Consider the following 21,978-nt stretch of genomic DNA (forward strand, 5'->3'; position numbering starts at 1 on the left):
ATGTTCGAAACTAATTTGTAACAAGTGTTTAGTAAGGATATTCCTCTGTAATTCTGGCAAACCATAGCGTCTCCTTTCTTGTGAACCGGGCATAGAACTGACATGTGCCATGTTACTGGTATTTCTTCTTGTTTCCATATATTATCTACTAGTCGTTTCAGTCGTGTCATTAGTTCTTTTCCTCCTTCTTTCAGTAGTTCTGCAACAATTGCGTCTTCCCCTGGTGCTTTTCTATTTTTCAACATACGAGGCGTGTCCCAAAAGTAAGGTCTCCATAATTATAATAATCGAAATAAGCTTTATTCAAAATATTTTTTACATGGTTATATATACAGTACTTATGAATTATTTTTCCACATAATCGCCATTTACTTGGATGCATTTTTCAAGGCGCTCTGGAAGTTTTTGTATGCCAGCCTCATAGAAACTCGCCGCCAGCTCCTTATTTAGGTATTGGGTGACTTCTGTCTTCACTTCTTCATCTGTCTCTAACCGTTTCCCTCCCAAATGTTTCTTTAAGTTCAAGAACAAATGGTAGTCGGACGGGGCAAGATCTGGACTATAAGGGGGATGGGAGATCACATCCCAACCAAACTTTTCCAAGAGTGCTTTTGTGTCACGGGCAACGTGGGGTCGGGCATTGTCATGCAATAGACAAACACCCTTCGTCAGCATGCCTCGTCTTCGATTTTGGATGGCTCTGCGAAGTTTTTTCAAAATCTCACAATACGAAGCTGCATTAATGGTTGTCCCAGTTGGCATAAACTCAATCAACAGAACTCCTTTCCTGTCCCAAAAAACAGTGGCCATGATTTTTCGAGCAGATTGCGTCACTTTAAACTTTCTTTTTTTCGGTGAGCGAGAATGTCTCCACTCCAGTGACTGTTGTTTGGACTCAGGAGTGAAATGGTAAACCCATGTCTCATCACCCGTTACTATGGAGTCTAAAAAATCCTCTCCTTGTTCGGCATAACGAGACAAAAATTCTCGAGAAGTCTCAATGCGTTGGCGCTTATGGTCCTCGGTCAACATTTTAGGCACCCACCGAGCACAACATTTGTGATAGCCCATATCATTAAAAAACCTTTGAATGGTGCTTTTTGACAACTCAAATCTTTGTTCGAGATCTCGAACCGTCACTCGTCGATCTTCACGAAGCTCTCTTTCAATTTGTTCTTTCAACTCGTCTGAAATCGAAGGCCTTCCACTTCTTTGTTCATCATGAACTTCCGTCCGACCTCCTGAAAATTCTCTACACCACTTTCTAACATTTTTTAAAGACATGCAACTCGTACCATATGTTTGACAAAGTTTTCGATGAATGGATATTGGTGTTTCACCCGTTGAATGCAAAAATCGAATAACGGCGCGAAGTTCGCATTGAGCATACACGGGAATAGAGGTGGCGGCGGCTGACATAGAAACGTCCATCTTAAACGCGTGTCAGACGCAAACTAAACATCGGATCTAGTTGAGCCGCCTCTCATTGGAAAGGGTACGACCGACCCTATACAACAGTGTTACCAAATTTTGAAAAATTTATTTATTTATGGCTCTAGGAGCATGGAGACCTTACTTTTGGGACACGCCTCGTATTTACTGCCCTTTCTACTTCTTCTAACGTGGGTTCGTCTAATCTCTGTTCAACCGTGTTGAGGTTTTCTTCCACTTCTACTTGAGTAGGTTGGTTCAGCATTGTTTCAAACATGTTTCTGAACTCGTTTGCAGCCTTTTTTTTATCCGTTATTAGTAATCCTTCTTCATCCTTTATAATTGTTGCTTTTGTCTTAAATCCATTCTTAATTTCATTCGCCTTTTCAAAAAAAAAAAGTCTTACATTGTTTTTATAGCTGTTTTCTATTATTTCAAGTCTAGAATTTTCCAATGCTCTTTTCTTTTTTCTAAACAATTGTTTAGTTTCCCTTTGTCTAGCCGATAGTACTCTCTTATTTTCCTCACTTGGGTCTTTTAGCATTTTTATTCGGGCAATATCTCTTTCATTATTCGCTTTTTTACATTGTTCATCAAACCATTTTTTCCCCCTTTTTCTTTCTTCAAATCCTAGGACTTCTGTGGCCACCGTTTTAATCGAGTTTTCGATCTCATTCCATAGATTATCTATGTTATTATCTACGTTATTTGAATTCTCCGTCAGATTCAAGGTCTCTTTTAGTTTGTTCTTGTACTGTCTATTGATATCTTGGTTTTTTAGGTCTTCTATGTTAAACCTTTTGATAGAGACGTTCTTTTTTCTCCATTCAACTGACAGACGTAGCTTGATTTTTGCTCTTACTATAAAATGATCGGACATTGCGCTGCTACCTCTCATGCTCCGGACATCCATGACGCATCTCTTGAAACGTCTGTCCACTACAACATGGTCTATTTGGTTTTTTATTTGTCCTGATGGTGATACCCAGGTTTCCTTGTGTATATCCTTATGTGGGAATGTGGTGCTACTTATTATCATATTTCTGGTTGTAGCAAAATTAACTAATCTTGTACCATTATCATTTGATGTTCTATGCAGGCTCTCCTTCCCAATTGTTGGTCTATACTCTACCTCCTGCCCTATTTTTGCGTTAAAATCTCCCAATAAGATTTTTACCTTGTTGGTCGGTATCCGGTCGCACTCATTTTCCAAATTTTCGTAAAAAATATCTTTGACTTCATCTTCTTTGTCTTCAGTTGGGGCGTACCCGTTAATTAGTATCACGTTAAACCATCGGCACTCCAGCTCCATATGACAAATTCTGTCATTCACTGCCTTAAACTTCTTAACTCTATGTAATATTTTGTCATTCACAATGAAACCAACCCCACCCTGGTGTTCATCGCCACCACTATGGAACACCGTCCAATTTCCAGTTTTTAAGCTTCCTTCTCCCGTCCACCTTACTTCTTGAACCGCAATAATGTCCAGCCGATATCGTTCAAGTTCCAATATCGCTGTCGTCAAATTTCCAGGTTTATATAATGTTCGTACGTTCCAGGTTCCAGTTGTAAAATCCTTAAGCTCCATATTTTTCATCCGAGGCATATTTTGTAGTTGTTTCGTAACCAGGTTTTTTTTAACACTGTAGGGTGGTTAGCCCTACGAGAAACCCCCAACCTGGAGGACCAGACTACCCCAACCAATTAAGGTCAGGGTAGGGCTATTGCGATGCATTTTTAAGATGCATCGGGCGGTGGGAGCGCCACTTTCCCTACGCCATATATTTATATATATCGCTAAAATAATACTGATAACAATATAAATAATAAACGACATCGTCGAAAGCGGAATACCCGGCTATATGCTATTACGTCAAGAAAACCTATATCATCTAAAAATACATTTTAATTAATATTGTAATGTCACCATACGTGCGACCGTGCGTCTATGCACTGTTATTATCGGTACGCTGGTAATGATAGTGAACCTATGGGCTATGGCTATTGTCATTTTTGATATTATGTACATAAATATATTATGCATTATTGTAATTTGCATGTATAATATATTATATTATATTATATTTATATATTAATATGTAAAATACGAGTTAAAATACTAGATTATATATTTATAAGTACACTATTAAACTATTAATGTTAATATTATTTTTATATAATAAAATAAAATTTATATACTTCTGTTACCTACGTGCTATAATGAATGATTGATAATATACAACTAAATAATATAGAAGTATCACTGTATCAGTATTGAATTCAACTATATGTTGGTTATTATTTAACACATATAATATATAGGATATAAACTATACAGTCTATAGTCCTATAGATGTATACCTACAATAGTTAATAATCAATATAGATAGATAGCTAGTTATTAATTAATATTTATAGGATATAAAAGTATAAAACACAATTTTTTTGGGGAAATGGGTACTTAATTTTTTGTTATGCCTCAAGTATAAAATTTGTTCAGAAATAAGTTAGACTAAGTGTGGTAAAAATAAATTTGCATCTCATATAGTTATAACTGTTATAAGTTATTACTAATTACTAATTAGTAAATAGGATTAATAGCTAGATATACATATAATATATAATAGCTCATCAATCTTATATATAGGATATTAATTGTAAATGTAAACACTATAACACCGTGCGTGCATTGCACCTATTAACTGCATTAGTACGGTTTACTAGCATCAAAATAATAATATTGACACATTGACATTTTTAACGTATGAACGCAGAGGGAACGGTATTAACTATTACCTAGGCATTGTTGGTAACCGAAAACAATTTTTCACCGTGGATCTGAATGAGAACCGTGTTTATTAGGTTATAATATTAGGTACGGTAAGATTTTGCACGTTGGCCGTCATTATGCACTAATACGATATTTTTTCCGCACACTGGAACCGTGTGTGAATTGTGCTCAAAGCACTGTGCATAAACACCGACGTTGCACATCATAAATGTTACTCGGGTAGTTGGTATTAACCAATCTAAACTTAGTGTAGTTGACCAATTCTCTGCTGAAATTTTACACCCTGATCTTGACATACCTATTAATATAAATTTTCATGTGGTGCTCAACGATACTATTAAGAGTGGCTGTTGGTTAGGGCGCAACTTTTTATCTCACCCTCGTATAATAACTTTGAGTGTTGAAAATGGACAATTTTTAATTAATTTTAAGAAAAAAAGTGTCAACATTTCTTTTGAAGAAATTTTATCTATTAATTTTAAAAATGAATCGAATAGTGATTTAAATATAGAAAACAAATTACCAGAAAATGTTAAATTAAAAGTTAAACAAATTTTCAAAAATTCATATTTGACTGGTAGTGGTATTGTAAATGATGATAATAGTATACACCCAGAAATGACTATTCAGTTAAAAAGTGATAAGCAGTTTTATTTCAGACTACGACGTCTCTCCTTTTATGAAAAAGAGTGCCTAAAAAAAATATTAGACAATATATGTTGAGTAAAAAATGTAACGGAGTCACCGGAAGCGAACATCCGTTACTTCAAATAAAGTATACAAATGCCTTTATGGTATCATCTGCTGGTTTATTTCTATGATAAGGAAATATATTTATATACAATATAAGGGGAGTGGACGGCTCGCGCTCCCACACCGATAAGGTTGTGTATGGATGCGCGGCGGTCCTTACAAAGTTGGGTATAGGTTTAATTGAAGGGGCGACCGGTTGACTATGATCAGCCCGCTCGAATAAGTGGCGTCGATCTATAGTTCCGGATGGGAAGCGTGGCCTAGGCAGGCGCACTTGGGGGGACAGTACACGTTTGTTATCGGCCCTTAAAAGTGCCGTTTTAGGTATCCGGCAACTTTACGGATTGAGTTGCGGGTCATGATCTGTTGGTAAGCCGTTCTATTGGTGTTGTTGACGGCGCTGACTGTAATGCTCGACGAGCCGCGAGGTTTCCGCAAGCTTCTTGCTCGTCTCGGCTCGTAAGCTGTGTTGGTGTTATCAGCCCGGAAACGGGCTATTTTAATAATGCGGTGTGGTCGGCGTTGGCTTCAAAGATCGTCGCCGTTCGCGGGTCTGGACTCTGGGTAGTCGTGTCCGATTCGCTTCTTAATGAACTACAACGTGTTTCGTATTCGGCTTCGTCGTCGGTCGTTCTCCTTTTCCTTCTTGTAGACAGCAATGAATCTTGTTTGATAAGTTCTTGATGTCTTGAAGGTTGAAGGAGTACTGGGTGACGATCAGTAAAATGCACCCGTATATATACCAGTTTTTGCTGTTGTGGCTGTTTTCATTGGCGGAGAATTCTGTTATGACGAGTGAACATGACATCGATCCTATGATCTATTCTGCTCCGTTGATGTCATTTTCGCTCGTCATAATCGTTGAGCATACTTGTGAAGAATCACCTAGTTTTTATCCGTATGTATGGTTGCTCGTATGATTCTGTCTTGATATGTGCATTAAATTGGTGGCCGTGAGAACGGCCGTTTTATGTGTTGTTGTTTGTGCCGTATCAAAAAATTATTAGGCCTAGTAAATCTGAATACAGCAGCCCTATAGTTCTAGTAAAAAAGAAAAACGGTAACTATAGATTATGTATTGACTATCGTGAGCTTAATAAGTATATAATAAAGGATAGGTTTCCCCTTCCGTTGATAGATGATAATATAGATTTGTTAAAAGGGAAAAAATACTTTACTTGTCTGGACCTCAAGGATGGCTTTCATCGTGTTAATATTGCTAAAGATTCGGTAAAGTACACCTCATTCATAACATCTTTAGGCCAATTTGAATTTTTAAAAATGCCCTTTGGGTTGGCCACGGGTCCCTCGTGTTTTAGTAGATTTATTCAAGACATATTTAGTGAATTTATTCGGAAAAAAGAAATAATCGTGTATTTTGATGACATTATGATCGCCACCGAGTCTATTGAAGAACATTTAGATTTACTTATCAGGGTTTTGTGTGTAATGAGAAACAAGCAACTTGAAATACGTTTGGATAAGAGTGAGTTTCTCAAATGCCAAGTAATCTACCTTGGATATAGTATAAGTCAACTTGGTATCCGACCAAATCCTAAAAATATTAGTATTGTTCAGAACTACCCAGTTCCAAAAAATCATAGGGAACTTCAAAGTTTTATAGGCTTAGCATCTTATTTTCGACGCTTCGTCCCAGATTTTGCAATCATTGCTAAACCTCTGTACAACTTACTTAAAAAAGGAATTATTTTTGAGTTTGGAGAAGAGCAACTTAAATCGTTTGATTCTATTAAAGAAAAGTTGGGAGCACAGCCGTTGTTAGCTATTTATGATCCGAGAGCGAGTACAGAGCTTCACTGCGACGCTAGCAGTCATGGGTACGGTGCTATTCTGCTTCAAAAACAGGTAGATGACAAATTCCATCCTATATTTTACTATAGTCATAGAACTACAGACACTGAGTCGCGTTATCACAGCTACGAGCTGGAAATGCTAGCTATTATTAATGCCATTAAGCGTTTTCATGTATATCTATTAGGGATACATTTCAAAATAGTTACTGACTGTAATAGTGTTACACTAACACTACAGCGAAAGGACATTAACCCGCGTATAGCCAGGTGGGCCATGTTCCTTCAAAATTATTCATATGATATCGAGCATCGCCCAGGATCACGCATGCAACATGTTGATGCGCTAAGTCGTTGCAAACAGATAATGGTGTTAGAGGCTTGTACTTTTAATCAAACTCTTGCGATCAAACAGGGAACCGACCCAGATATTAAAACTATATTTGAGTATCTTGAAAAGTCAGAACACCCGTTATTTGAACTTAGAAATGGACTTGTATATCGAAAGGGTAACGAGCGGTTGCTATTCTATGTTCAGGCAGATATGTGTGAACAAGTAATTCGTTCCTGTCATGATGAAATTTGCCACGTAGGTGAAAGTAAGACTATAGAACTGATTAAACAAATATACTGGTTCCCAAAATTAGCTGAACGCGTTAAAAAGTACATAAGTAACTGTCTAAAATGTATTATTTTTTCCCCAAAGGAAGGCAAGGGTGAAGGCTTATTAAACTTGATTGATAAAGGAAATAAACCATTTCAAACGATACATGTTGATCATTTTGGCCCAATAAATCAAACTAAAGGTCGATATAAGCATATCTTAGTTATAGTTGATGCATTCAGTAAATTTTTAACCTTATATCCTGTTCGGACAGTAGCAGCAAAAGAAACCTGTTCTAGACTGTCCCAATATTTCAAATATTATAGTAAACCTTTTAAAATCATATCTGATCGTGGTTCTTGTTTCCGCTCAGAGATATTCCAAGAATTTTGTCAAACTCATGAGTTTAAACATATTAAAACTGCAGTAGGCTCCCCATCATCAAATGGACAAGTTGAGAGATATAACAGAGGTCTACCAGCGATGTTGTCTAAGCTAATGCATGAACATAGTAATGATTGGGATGAGTATTTGTATAAAATTCAATTTGCAGTAAACAACACAATTAATAGGTCAATCCAAAATACACCCAGTAAACTTTTATTTGGCATCAATCAAATAGGTGAGCAAAGTGACTATGTGAGACTTTACCTGGAAGCTATTAGTGAAACTGACGATGTTAATGATACTCCTCGTGACTTAACAAAGTCCAAAAGCAATGCTCAGGTTAGTATTCAGATGGGTCAACTTCATAACAAAGCTTACCACGATTTAACGAAGCAAGCAGCTACTAAGTATACAATAGGTGATTATGTAATGGTTAGAAATGTTGACACTGCACCTGATACTTGTAAAAAACTTTTACCTAAATTTAAAGGCCCTTATAAAATAAGTAAAATACTTCCTCACGACAGATATGTCATATCTGATATCGAAGGGCATCAGGTGACTCAAATTCCATTGAATACTATTTTTACAGCAAGAGATATTAAACATTGGATTAAAATTTGATAAACTGTTTTTTATCTATTTTTATTTAGATTGTATATTCATACTTGTGTTATATTATAATTTGTATTGTAAGGTAACAATAACTTGTATTAATAAATTATGTTTGTTATATTAATTTTGTATTACACTGTAAAAAAAAAATAAAATGTACAGATCGAGGTCGATCTAAACGTCAGAAATGGCCGAAGCTGTAGTAATAAATAATAATGTAAATAAATAATAATGTAATGATGTGATAATATGATACTATGATTATTATAGTTTTGTGTTGGTAGACAGTAGTTCGTCTCGACGACCCATCGAGTGCGGAGTAGCCCGATGTCGAGTTCTTTTTATATGTTTCTTTGATATATTTTATATTTGTCATACGTTAATTTTTTTTATTTAAATAAAGGTTTTTGTGCCGCTAATAATTATTTATATGCAATATTAATTGATTTATCATTACACCTGACCGTGACGCCCCTACAATAATTAAATTATAATTATTTTATAATCCAATAATTTTATAATTCATCATATTTTATTTTGAATTATAATAAATTATTAAATCAATTTTAATTTTAATGTACCTACAAATCATTAGCGATGTAGACCAGTAGCAGCACGAAATTGCGGTGGCTTTCTCGCACATTGTTGGGATATACGCATATACGGCTAGTATATCCATAAATAAATATAACATATTAAAATATTTGTTATTACCTATCTAATTATAGTACAATAATTATTGCTTTCAATATATTTATTTTAAATCGACTAAGAATTTCTTATTAGTTATTACCATAACGTCACATCTTGTGCAAGAAGGTGCGTGTATTTTTGTTAAATTTTTACGGCTTTTCTGAGTTTGAAAAATGGATTACGAAGGATTCCATTACAAAATTAATAAAACACGTGGTGGTAAACGGTAAGTAACTCTTTTTTTTGTTCGTTTTTAAGACATACTATAATCATCAAAAGAAGACATCATAATCAAGCCTTGGCATAAACGCGTTAAAAAGTTAAAAGTTAAGTTAATTGAAAATGTTGATATAACTTTTAACTTAACTAAGTTAAAAAAGAATTAGGTTAACTGTTAACTTTAAACTTTTTTAAATGTTTTCCATTAACTTAACTTAACTCAGTTAAAAAATTATCATTAACTTGCCCAGGCTTGATAATAATATTAAACACTGAAATAGCTAACCTCTACCTACCTACTTATTGCAGTTATTACATATGTTCAAGCCCAAATGTCTACTGTAAGGGTACGGCAGTACAATTAGAAGATGGTACTATAAGACATAATAAACCTCACACACATGAACCATATGTTGAAGTGTTCAACGAGCAGGAGGCTAAAAATGTTTTTCGAGGTACGTTAATCGAAAGATCCAAAACCGAGACATTAGGACTGAGATCGATATATGATAAAGAAGCAATTAGGTAAGAATAATTTCATCTATCAATTTCCCCACAAATGTATTTTTAACAATTATTAACTTATACACAAACTAGCAACTACCTACCCGTTACAATAATTTGCCTTTAATTATATTTGTTATTTGTTTATTTATTATTTAATAATTTTTTTTTTCAAATATACTATCAGGAATAGGTAATCCAGATAGTTTTAAATTTGAATTAATTCATATTATAGTAATTAAACTTTAATGAATAACTAATACTTGAAATACTTAAAAATAATTTTACAGGTTTTCAATTAAAACATAAATACCTACTTTTAAGTTTCAAATTGCAAATTTATACTAATAGGTAATACTGTAATAGATGTCTATTTATTTTTCTGTTAATAATAATTATTATAATTCAGAAGAAAGAACAAATTTATAATAATATGAAATTTATTAAAATGTATTAATACATTAGTACCTTCTTCTAATGGTAAAAGTAAAAAAAAAAAATATATTTATTAATAAAAAGTACAACAAATGTATAACAATATTTATAAAATTAGTTTCCCAAACGACTTTTAATACTTTCTCTTTCAATTGAAAGTCGTTGTCTCTTAAAATTTAAATCAAGTCTTTCAGTTTTGATCTTTTGTTTTTCATCTTTCAACTCCAATAATCTTTTAGACATAAAATCATCATCGATTTTGTTTTGATGCAAAATATGTTCGTTAATAGTTTTATTTCTATTACTTTGAGGAACTATATTAAAAATAAATTATTAATAAAACAAAATAACATTTTTAAATCATTACATACCTTCAAACATATTTAATTCTTGAGAACCAATTGACACTTGGGATAAATTTAAAAGTTCTTTTTTATCAAATGTGTTGTACCAACTTTGGAGATCTGAGGTTTCATTCCAATCTGGATTAATCATGATTTTAGAAGATCCAGAAGACACCCTTATTTTATTGACATTGTTGTAATCAATAATTTTTCCTCTTAGTATTGCCATAATATCTCCTTCATCAGCATTAAAAGTAGTAGCTTGTGTATCCCATAAAGTAACAGTAACCCAAAACAAAAGTAATTTTAATATAAAAATGTATCTTGTATTCTTTTACAATCAGTATGTACCTACATTTGTTTATAAATCAAAATTAATAAACTTGTAACGATTTAGGTTTATGACAGAGATATTACAGAATGTAGATACTTAAAATAATTAGTTTATTTTAAGGAGAGAAATATATTTAAAAATACATTTTTTAATACAAATTATTAATTAATATCATATTTCTAAAATCTACAACAAATTTACTGCATAATACAATGTATTTAATAAGTTAAGTTAGGGAAACATTATAAAAACATTAACAAATACATGGCAATAAGTACTTATGCTAACTCCAGTTTTGTGACAAGCATTTTAAACAGGTTATATTTTCCTATACACATTATGCTATTTAATAAATTATAAATTTAACTTAAATTTATTGTAATTTGTTCAACATTTTTATTTTTTAGTACCTATTATTATAACACCTATTTATAACTTTAATATTATATTATATACTTGGTTACATTTCACAGAAATCCATCTGCAGACATTCTCTATGGTTGGCCAACTGCTGAATCCTCAATGCGCCACGCAAGAAGGCAAACCCTACCGTCATTGCCATCAACGCTGCGCGAATTAAGCGAATATTTCGATCTAAATCCAGAAAAGTAAATAGAAGAAAATTCAATTAAAATAGCAACTTTTTTAATGTATGATTTCCAATATTTCCAATATTTCCAACTGCTTACAGGTATCAGTGTAATAATTCTCAGTTGTATCAAGAGTGGGTTGTTGACAATGCTGGCAATTACAGTATTATATTTGCATGTCGGGAGTTGATTAGTGCCGTGGTTCATCAAGGAGCCACAGAACTACATGTAGATGCCACGTTTAAGGTAGTTCCATCTACACCTTATTGTCGACAACTTCTCATCATTCATTTGATTTTGCAAAACCATGTAAGCTAAATATGTAATTACTTTTAAGTATTAAGTTTAAAATATAATATATTACAATAGAATGTATTTTTAGTCTATACCTATATGCTATCATCATGATCGATTTTGAAGCAGCCCTTCGTAATGTTTTTCTTCATGTTTATCCTGAAGCTCAGATCTTTTCATGTTGGTTCCACTTTGTACAGGTATGCTATTTAAAATCCAATAAATATTAATTTTTCAGCGAGTAAAACAAAATATCAATTAGATGTTTGGAAATTAGGTTTGGAAATGCCCCTTCCTCACGTCTGACTACAAACATATCATGTACTTTTTTCTTTTGCTGTTTTTTAGGAACAGTAAACTTATAATTTGTTCATCTCGTTCCTCTTCTTCAATTATATGTTGAATGACCAAGGATGTCACGTCTTCCATGGTGAATGGTTGGTGATGTACTAAACTAGTATATGTAAAAATGTTTAAAATATTTGACTGCATGCAGTTGACTGTAAAAACAAAAACAGTTTTGCTGCATGCGACGGTCGCTGTAGTGACTGCATGCAGTTACTGTTGCATTCGGCTGCAGAAACGAAACCGCACCTTTATCTATAATAATTAATAGTATTCTTGTCTATTGTCTAACAGTCTGTATTAAAACATATTATAATAGCGCGTCATTCCTTATATTATACATATATATTTACGCTTTTCATTTTTGTTTATAAACATTTTAAATAATGAATTCTAAAAAGCCAAAAAGTTTGAGTTGCTAAAGAACGTGAAAAAAAAAGATTAAACTACTAATTGCAGCCCCACCATGTCAAAACATAGTATCTACAACTTATACTTTTTGAATAGTTACAAATATTTAAAATCGTTTGAGGATAAATCGTTATCGTTACGCTATTTCATAAAAATTTAAAATTCAAACGTACTTAAATTTTTTCCTATAATGATGTTTCGAGTTTTTTCTATAGCTACTTGAAGGAAAACTAATAGAAAACTTAGTGTTGTATCCTTAGTTATAAATACAAAAAAATTTATGATTTTTCAACTTCAAAATTACTTGCAAATTTTCGCGTTTTCGACAGATTTCGTAAAAATTTGAACTACCTATAAACGTTTATATAAAAAAATTGTGCCTAACAGTTTTAATTTTTTTAGCTACAATAAGAACAACTCATAAGGAACCTTGTATTAAATTTTCAAGTTTTTTGGTCATCAACATTTTTTTTTACCGGCACTTCAAAAAAAAATTATAAAAAAAATTTAAAATTTCAATGGTCTATAAATAACTCAAAAAAAGTCAAAACATTTTGAAAATTAAACTGTATATATGTAATACTAATATAAACATTTGATGAAAATTTAAACTATTCACAGTGATTATTTTTTTGAATTACATTTTAGCATATATTCCGATTAGCTTTTTTTAGTAAAAATGAATTATAATAATATTATAAATTGACTAATGGAACTGTAGGTATACAACTAAAAATTATAAAATAGTTATAACACATAAATTATTTAACTAGCCAAGCTATGAAAAAGAATTATTATGATAACTTAATTTCGAATAAAATATAATACATGTGGTGTTACACTAACATTTTTTGTGTTATTTAGTCTTCTTATTTTTCTGTTAATATCACCATGCAGTTCCCAAAACCCACTTGCACGGTACATATAAGACACATAATATCCCATCTTCAATATTTCTGAAGCAATGTATGCAATTACAGCAATAAATCTAAAACTACTATGAAAAATAATATAAAATTTAACATCTAAAATAATAACAATTAATGAAATAAACTCGTATAGTATGATTGTTATTGGTTTTTACAATGTTTAAATGTTTAATTAAGAATACTCTTTAAAAATGCATTACTAGAAAATTATAATACAAACCAACAAATCTTCAACATTTTTTTTGTTTTATAATTTATACGATATAGTATTTCATTTTTCACGATAAACATTACAGATTAGAATGCTTTCATGTGTATGTCGCATCCACATAGTGAAATCACTCATTTCATGAACTGGATATCCAGTTAGTGAAATTCATCCAGATCGTGAATTTTGATGAAAATTCATTATATAGACATTATATATTTCATTTCATGAAATGGACAATACCAACCTATATTATGTACTTTGTGTAATTATTATGAAACAAGATTATTATGTTATTTAGCAATAAATATATAATATAATATATTATTAATTCAAAGAATAAAACGGGCAAATTGCCAATAGTACAAGTAAATAAGTAAGTTTAACAATAAGTTGATACGGACATCGTACAATAACATAAATTAATAATAATAATAATAATTAAGAATATAAACTAAAATGGAAACGATTGCATAAAATAAAATATCACCTATTATTAGTAACGTAAGTTTTATAAATTGAGGATAATGGAGTAAAAAAACAATCAATATTAGATGCAAGTTTATTACACAGGGACATGGCTCTAAAAATAGGGGAGTTTTTTAAATTATTTTTACTGTGTGATGGTAAATAGAAAATGGGAGTAGTTCGATGATTATAAGCAGGGATATTGAATGATATATGTTCTAATAGTTAAGGTGCATCAATATGGTTATTAATTAGTTTATATAAAAATGAAATACCAGCTATCATCTGTTATGAATTTTGAACTACAAAACAATTTGCAAATATTTTTGGTTTTGACGAATTTTTGTCATTATTTGAAATTCAAATGCTAATAAAAATTTAATTTGAATTTCCGGTGAACATTTTTTTTGTGATAAATGTTTCATAATATGATAATATGTCAACACTGATAAAACTGCTATCACTGTTTATCAAATATATTGTAAGCTCTCTCCTTGATGTCACTGTGTGTGTTTTTCTAATAAAAGTGTTTCAAGCACATGCTTAACAATCACAACTTTATGTTATTAAGTTTATCCGCCCCAATCCACAATTACCAGCGTCAGGTGAAGACGCAACATGGCGCAGTCAATAGGATATTAACTATACTACAGTAATAGTGTATAAGTCAAGAAAACTAATAAGTAACAAAATGGTGGAGTTTGAAAAACCGGCAATACTAAAATTGGACGGAGATGTGGAGGCAAATTTTGAATTATTTCAACAAGAAGTTGAGATATTCTTCACAGCAACAGAAACTACTAAAAAATCGAAAGAAACTCAAGTAGCCAGACTTTTGAACATAGTGGGTGCAGAAGCTAGGAAAATATATTTCCAAATAAAAGATGACTTACCAGAACAATCAGTTAGTGCAATATTGGACGCATTAAAAGTAAGGTGTATACCAAAAAGAAATTTGGTAATGTCTCAATTCAAATTTTTTCAAAGAAAACAAAACCCGTCAGAGCCCTTTGACAAATTTTACACAGATCTAAAAGAATTGATAAAACATTGTCAATTCAAAGATGCTGAAAAACAGTTATTGTGTACTCAAATTGTATTGGGTATTCAAAATAAAGAATCTCAACAAAAGCTGCTTGAAAAGAACATGGATTTGGAGCAAACTGTTCAGTTCTGTCAGTCCATCGAATTATCGGAGAAAAGCAGGCAAGAGATCGAATCAACATCAGTAGCTGGCAAAGAAGGGGTATCAGTAAACAGAACAGAAGTTAAGACAATAAGGCAGCATCATAACAAGGAATTTAAAGGTAAGCAGCCGTATAAAAGTAACAAAATTGGTAATAATAGTGATGTTAATAAAAACAGTTTCCAAGATGTTAAATACTTATGTAAAAAATGTAACAATGAACATGGGCCAAAAAATTGTCCAGCGTTCGGAAAAAAGTGTAATAAGTGCTCGAAAATGAATCATTTTGCTATAGGTTGCAAAAATAAGAAAGTAAGAACAGTAGATTATGGAAAATCTGACAGTAGTGATGAATACTTAAATATAAGTAGTATAGCGAGAGATCAGAATAAAGAGGAAAATAATTTAGCAAAAGCGAGTTGGACACAATTAATACAAATAAATAATTTGGAAGTGAATATAAAACTTGATACAGGTGCTGAAGTTAGTATACTACCCTCTAGTATCTATAGCAAATTGTTACCAAAACCAGAAATTGAAAAGAGTGAGGTAAGAATAGAAACATTTGGAGGATTTGTAATAAAACCACTAGGTATTATATGGGTAGATTGTAGAGCTCATGGTGAAACGCAAATAAAAGGAAAATTTCTAGTTGTAAATGATACAATAAAACATGGGCATTGTATAAAAAAATAGAGGCAATATTAGGCTCAGAATTGTGTGAAAAATTAAATCTAGTTAAAAGAGTACAAGCAATTAAGAATGAAGATCAATTCGTAAGTAACAATATAGATGTTTTCACTGGATTAGGATTATTTCCTGAAAAATGTAAATTAGTTTTAAAAGAAAATGCAACTCCTGTTATAAACACTGCAAGAAGGGTGCCATTGTCTATTAAAGACAAGCTACAAAATACATTAGACCATTTAGTTAAAATTAAAGTGATTGCTACTGTAAATGAACCTGTTGACTGGATATCAAACATAGTAATAGTAGAGAAACCAAATAATAAGTTACGAATATGCCTGGATCCACAAGATCTTAATAGAGCACTTAAAACTGTCAAATATCCAATACCAACATTAAAAGAAATAATACCTAAATTAAAAGGAAAAAAATGGTTTACGGTGGTTGACTTATCTGATGGTTTTTGGCAGGTTGGTCTTGATGATGAGTCAAGCAAGTTATGTAATTTTAGTACCCCATTCGGAACTTATAAATTCCTAAGACTTCCTTTTGGGTTAAATGTTTCACCAGAAGTTTTCCAAAGTTTGTTAAATAAATATTTCTCTTGTGTAAAAGACTTAATAATATACTTTGATGATATTATGATAAGTGCTGACACGAAGGAGGAACATGATACAATACTAAATCAAGTAATCCAAATAGCAAGGGAAAATAATATAAAACTAAATAAAAATAAAATACAATTTGGTATGAATGAAGTAAAGTTCTTAGGGTTTTTGTTCAATGAACAGGGAATGCGCCCTGACCCACAGAGAGTAAAAGTAATAAATGAACTAAAAGATCCTTTAAATAAAACGGAACTTCAGAGAGTTTTAGGCATGGTAAATTATTTAAGAGATTTCATACCTAAAATGTCAGAAATAATATCTCCTTTAAGAGAATTACTTAAAAAAGATAAAATTTGGGTCTGGAATGAGAGTCATTCAGCAGTATTAAAAGAAGTAAAACAATTAATTTGTAACGCATCAACCTTAACTAATTTTGATCCTAATATAAAAGTAGAAATACAATGTGATGCATCACAGGATGCTATTGGTTGTTGTCTACTTCAAAACAAAAAACCAGTATGTTTCCTGTCAAGATCCCTAACTGATACAGAAAAAGGTTATGCCCAAATTGAAAAAGAACTGTTAGCGGTGACGTTCTCTTGTCAAAAACTACATAACTATATCTATGGAAATAATAATATTATAATTTATACTGATCATCAACCTTTAGTTAGCATAATTAAAAAAGGTCTGGATAAAATACAAAATAATAGAATCAAAAGATTAAGAATGAAATTATTTTTGTATACATTTCACTTAGTGTATCTACCTGGTAAACTTATGTATATCGCTGATCTTCTTAGTAGGAATTTTATTAAAGATAAAAGTGTGAAAGATGATGAAAGTATGAAGGACAAAATACACACAGTAAAAGTAGGGGAAATCAGGTTTAGTGAGGAAAAAATTAATGAGTATAAGAAAAACATGTTAGAGGACGAAACGTTAAAAATGGTAACTGCTTATTATAAAAATGGTTGGCCTAAAAGTCTTAGTAATTCTGAAATCAATTCAGAGTTAATTCATTATTTCAAATTAAAGAATGAAATAACAATGGAAGGAGACCTCCTATACTGAAATAATAGATTATTGATCCCTAAAAAAACAAGGAGAGACATTTTAGAGTTACTTCATGAAACACACCTGGGAGTTAATAAAACAAAACTTAAGGCAAGACAACATTGTTATTGGCCAGGTATTAATAGTAACATTGAAAATTTTGTGTTGAGTTGCAATATCTGTCAACAAAATTCTTATAATAATACTAAAGAACCGTTAATTCAACATGAAATACCCGAAATACCATTTTTAAAGCTGGGAGCAGATATAGCTGAATGGGCTGGGAAAAAATATTTTGTAATTGTTGACTATTACTCCAAATGGTTAGAAGTAATACCAATCAAAAGTGCAAATAGTGCTACTCTAATAGACTGTTGCAAGGAAATATTTGCCAGATTTGGTATTCCGTTAGAATTAATAGCCGACAATATGCCATTTGAAAGTTATGAATTCAAACAATTTAGTGTTGAGTATAAATTCAAAATAATAACATCTAACCCATATTATCCACGTAGTAATGGGTTAGCTGAAAAATTTGTAGGAATAGCTAAAAAGATGATAAAAAAAAGCATTATGGAAAAAAAAGATCTACAATTATTTCTTTTAAATTATAGGAACACGCCTGTTTTAGATAGTAAACTTTCTCCAGCACAATTATTGATGTCAAAAATTTTAAATACAAAACTACCAGTAAAAAAAGCAATGTTAAAGCCAAAGGTAGTGAATGCAAAAGAGAGAAGTAAGAAGGAAAAGTTTAAGGTAAAGAAATATTATGATAAAACCTCAAAGGTGAGAGAAGAATTTAAGGTAAATGAACAGGTATTAGTAAGAGACATAAAAAAGAAAGAATGGGAAAAGGAGTAATAATTAAAAAATTAAAAGTGCCAAGGTCCTATATAGTTGAGGTAAACAAAGTAAGATATAGAAGGAACTCATATTATCTTAAAAAAATAACTGTGAGAAATTCTTATTATTAATTAAAAAAAAAAAAAAAATGTTAATTTAAATATTGTTAAATTATGTTATAAGTTTGTAACAAGAAAAATGTTAATTTAAATATTGTTAAATTATGTTATAAGTTTGTAACAAGAAAAGTGTTAATTTAAATATTGTTTAATTATGTTGTAATAAAAAATGTGTTATAATAAATATTAAAATATTACCTAAGGAGAGAGATGTTTCATAATATGATAATATGTCAACACTGATAAAACTGTTATCACTGTTTATCAAATATATTGTAAGCTCTCTCCTTGATGTCACTGTGTGTGTTTTTCTAATAAAAGTGTTTCAAGCACATGCTTAACAATCACAACTTTATGTTATTAAGTTTATCCGCCCCAATCCACAATTACCAGCGCCAGGTGAAGACGCAACAATAAAGAATGACAAATTTGTAAGGAATCTTGTATTACATTTTCAAATCTTAGATTTAAAAAAAAAATTTTTATGAATTTCTGGCTTAAAACCATTTGCGAATTTTTGTGATTTTACGTATTTTTTCAAAATTCAAAATTATAATGCTTATAAAAAAAAATTGTGACTATGAATTTCTTTTATTTTTCACCTGCTGTTGTAACAATATATTAAGAGTATTGTACTAAATTTTCAAGATTTCCTACCCAAAAAATAAATTTTTATCGATATTAATTTAAAAAAATATAATAATGATCAAAAATTGCATATGCCTATGAATAGTTCAACTTAAATCGAAAATTTTTTAAAATTGAATGGTGGATAAAATATACTTATATAAACATTCGGTGAAAATGTCATGTATCAATGGTAATTTGTTTTAAAGTTACATCAAAAATCAAAATAGATTTTGTCGAAAACTAAGTGTGCGTAAAATTTCCTGTTACCCCTTATTTTTAGTTTGTTTATCCCGATTATTAAAAAAAAAATTAGAATTTTTTACTTTTGACCCCCAAAGTAACTACTAGATTCACTTTCTGATCGAATAAAGTACTGAAGTCAAAAATCGAAGAATTTTTACTGCCCCAAAACGTGATGACACTCAAAAAAAAAATATTCATGGTTTTAACGAATTTTTGTCATTATTTGAACTTAAAATGCTAATAAAAAAAAATTGTGCATATGTTATTTCTATAATTTTTTAATCATTATAAGAATAAGTTATAAGGAACTTTGTATCAAATTTTAGAGGTATTTTGATAGGGCCAAAAAAATTTTATCGACACTTCAAAAGAAAATGTTCAGAAAAATTGAAAATTTCAGTTGTCTATAAATATCTCAAAAAAAGTCAAAATATTTTTAAAATTAAATCATGTAAAGAAAATGCCAATCTTAATAACTTGTGAAATTTTCAAGTACCTACGACTTATAATTTTTGAATAATAACAAATGTTTAAATTCGGTTGAGAACAAATTGTTATCGTTACGCTATTTCGTAAAAATTTAAAATTCAAAAGCACTTAAAATTTTTCCTATGATGACGCTTCGAGTTTTCTCTATAGCTGTTTGAAGGAAAACTTATGGAAAACTTAGTGTTGTATTTTTAATCCTTAGTTATAAATACAAAAAATTTTATGATTTTTCAACTTCAAAATTACTTGCAAATTTTCGGGGTTTCGACAGATTTCGTAAAAATTTGAACTATAAACACTTATAAAGAAAAATTGTGACTAACGATTTTTAATTTTTTTTAGCTACAATAAGAACATCTCATATTAAATTTTCAAGTTTTTTTGGTGATCCAAAATTTTTTTACCGACACTTCAATAAAAAATTCTCAAAAAAATCAAAAATTTCAGTTGTCTATAAATAACTCAAAAAAAGTCAATTATTTTTGAAAATTATACTGTATATAGATAACACTAACATAAACATTTGGTGAACATTTCAAGTTTTTACAGTGATTAGTTTTTGAATTACAACCATATAAAAAAAAAATTTGGTCAAAAACTGGTTTTGCGTTAAAATTCCCGTTTTTCTGTCATTTTTTTTTTTGTTTTTCTCGATTTTTAGAAAACTGTTGGAAAATGTTTACTTTTTACCTCTATAATGCACCAAAGATATTCACTTTTACATCAGAACCCCCCCCCCGCCCCCAAAAAAAAAAGTTTGAAATTGAAGCATTATTTCGACTAGTTATGCTGTACACAGACACAAAAAAAATACACACATCATTGTAAAATCAATACATTCATCACTTCGTCCAGAATCTAAAAAACACATCATTGTAAAATCTATACATTCATCACTCCGTTTAGAATCTAAAATTGATCTATTATTTGGTTATTGCTTCGACGCTTTAAATGTCTTGCACGTAGATAATTCCGCTCTATATAAAATACATTGATTAATTAAGATTAAAATAAATACGAGTATGTAACCAAATTTATCATGATTTCCTCTGTCACACTATTTTCAAACTAATATTGACATAATATTTAGGATAAACTATTGGTTAAATTTAGATCAATTCGTCGACCAGCAGCAATATCACACGATGAACTATTGGCATTTTATATAATGTATAAAGATCATATTTTCATGAGTGAGTCCTCGACTGAGCTAGTGCCTCATAGTTATAAAATATGGAAGTATATAGAAAATCAAGTAAATGGAAAATTAAACTCAAAATCATTGTACAAGAATTTTCATTCAATTTTCAATTGGATTTATATGCTGCAAAACTTAAAAATCGATTCTGGACCCCCTCAATAATCTCAATGTTTGATTTAGTAAAGGGGCTCCAAATAGGAGATCCATACTCTAGGATGGATCTAACTAAAGCGCAATAAAGCAACTCAAGTGAATCCAAATTTTTAAATTCAGACGAATGACGTTTAACACACGAAGTGATTTTTTTACTGTACATTCTATATGTTCTTGAAAATGTAGGTTATGGGTTAAGGTTATATCTAGGTCTTTGATAGATAAAATTGAAGTAAGTTCAGTATTGTTTATATAATAAGAATAATTAATGTGTTTTCGAGACCTATAGAAGCACATTGAGTAGCATTTATAAATGTTTAAGCTCATTCCCCAGACCTGGCACCAATTATAAGATATTCAATTCCTCTTGAAGATTTATACAGTCACTAATTGAAGAAATCCGAGAATAAATTTTTAGATCATCTGCAAAAAATAGGAGATGACACTACTGTTGATAAATAAAATGGGAGAAAAATGGCCACTTTGAGGAGTACTTGAAGGGACAGGTGATAAACTAGATGAGTAACCAAGGACTGAGGTAAAGTGGGACCTATTTGTCAAGTATGAATTGAGCCAGGACAATAGGGAATC

At 30.9% G+C, this 21,978-nt stretch overlaps 2 protein-coding genes across 2 annotated transcripts; both read right to left on the minus strand.

Moving 5' to 3' along the window:
• Positions 1 to 1,555: 1,555 nt before the first annotated feature.
• LOC149059541 (protein CFDP2-like) lies at positions 1,556 to 3,040 on the minus strand. The gene has a single exon (XM_089224779.1). The coding sequence runs from the start codon at positions 3,038 to 3,040 to the stop codon at positions 1,556 to 1,558; it is 1,485 nt and encodes a 494-aa protein (XP_089080905.1).
• Positions 3,041 to 10,360: 7,320 nt separating this feature from the next.
• Positions 10,361 to 11,130, minus strand: LOC107170608 (uncharacterized). Its single transcript, XM_089224803.1, has 3 exons — positions 11,126 to 11,130; positions 10,618 to 10,913; positions 10,361 to 10,560 (listed from the first exon to the last, which is right to left on the minus strand). Exons 1-3 carry the CDS (start codon positions 11,128 to 11,130, stop codon positions 10,361 to 10,363), a joined length of 501 nt encoding a protein of 166 aa, XP_089080929.1.
• Between the last annotated feature and the right edge of the window lie 10,848 nt (positions 11,131 to 21,978).

The sequence above is a fragment of the Diuraphis noxia genome, unplaced genomic scaffold (genome assembly GCF_037042655.1).
Source record: "Diuraphis noxia isolate RWA-SAM2 unplaced genomic scaffold, SU_Dnox_SAM2 contig0001, whole genome shotgun sequence".
Taxonomy (NCBI): Eukaryota; Metazoa; Arthropoda; class Insecta; order Hemiptera; family Aphididae; genus Diuraphis; species Diuraphis noxia.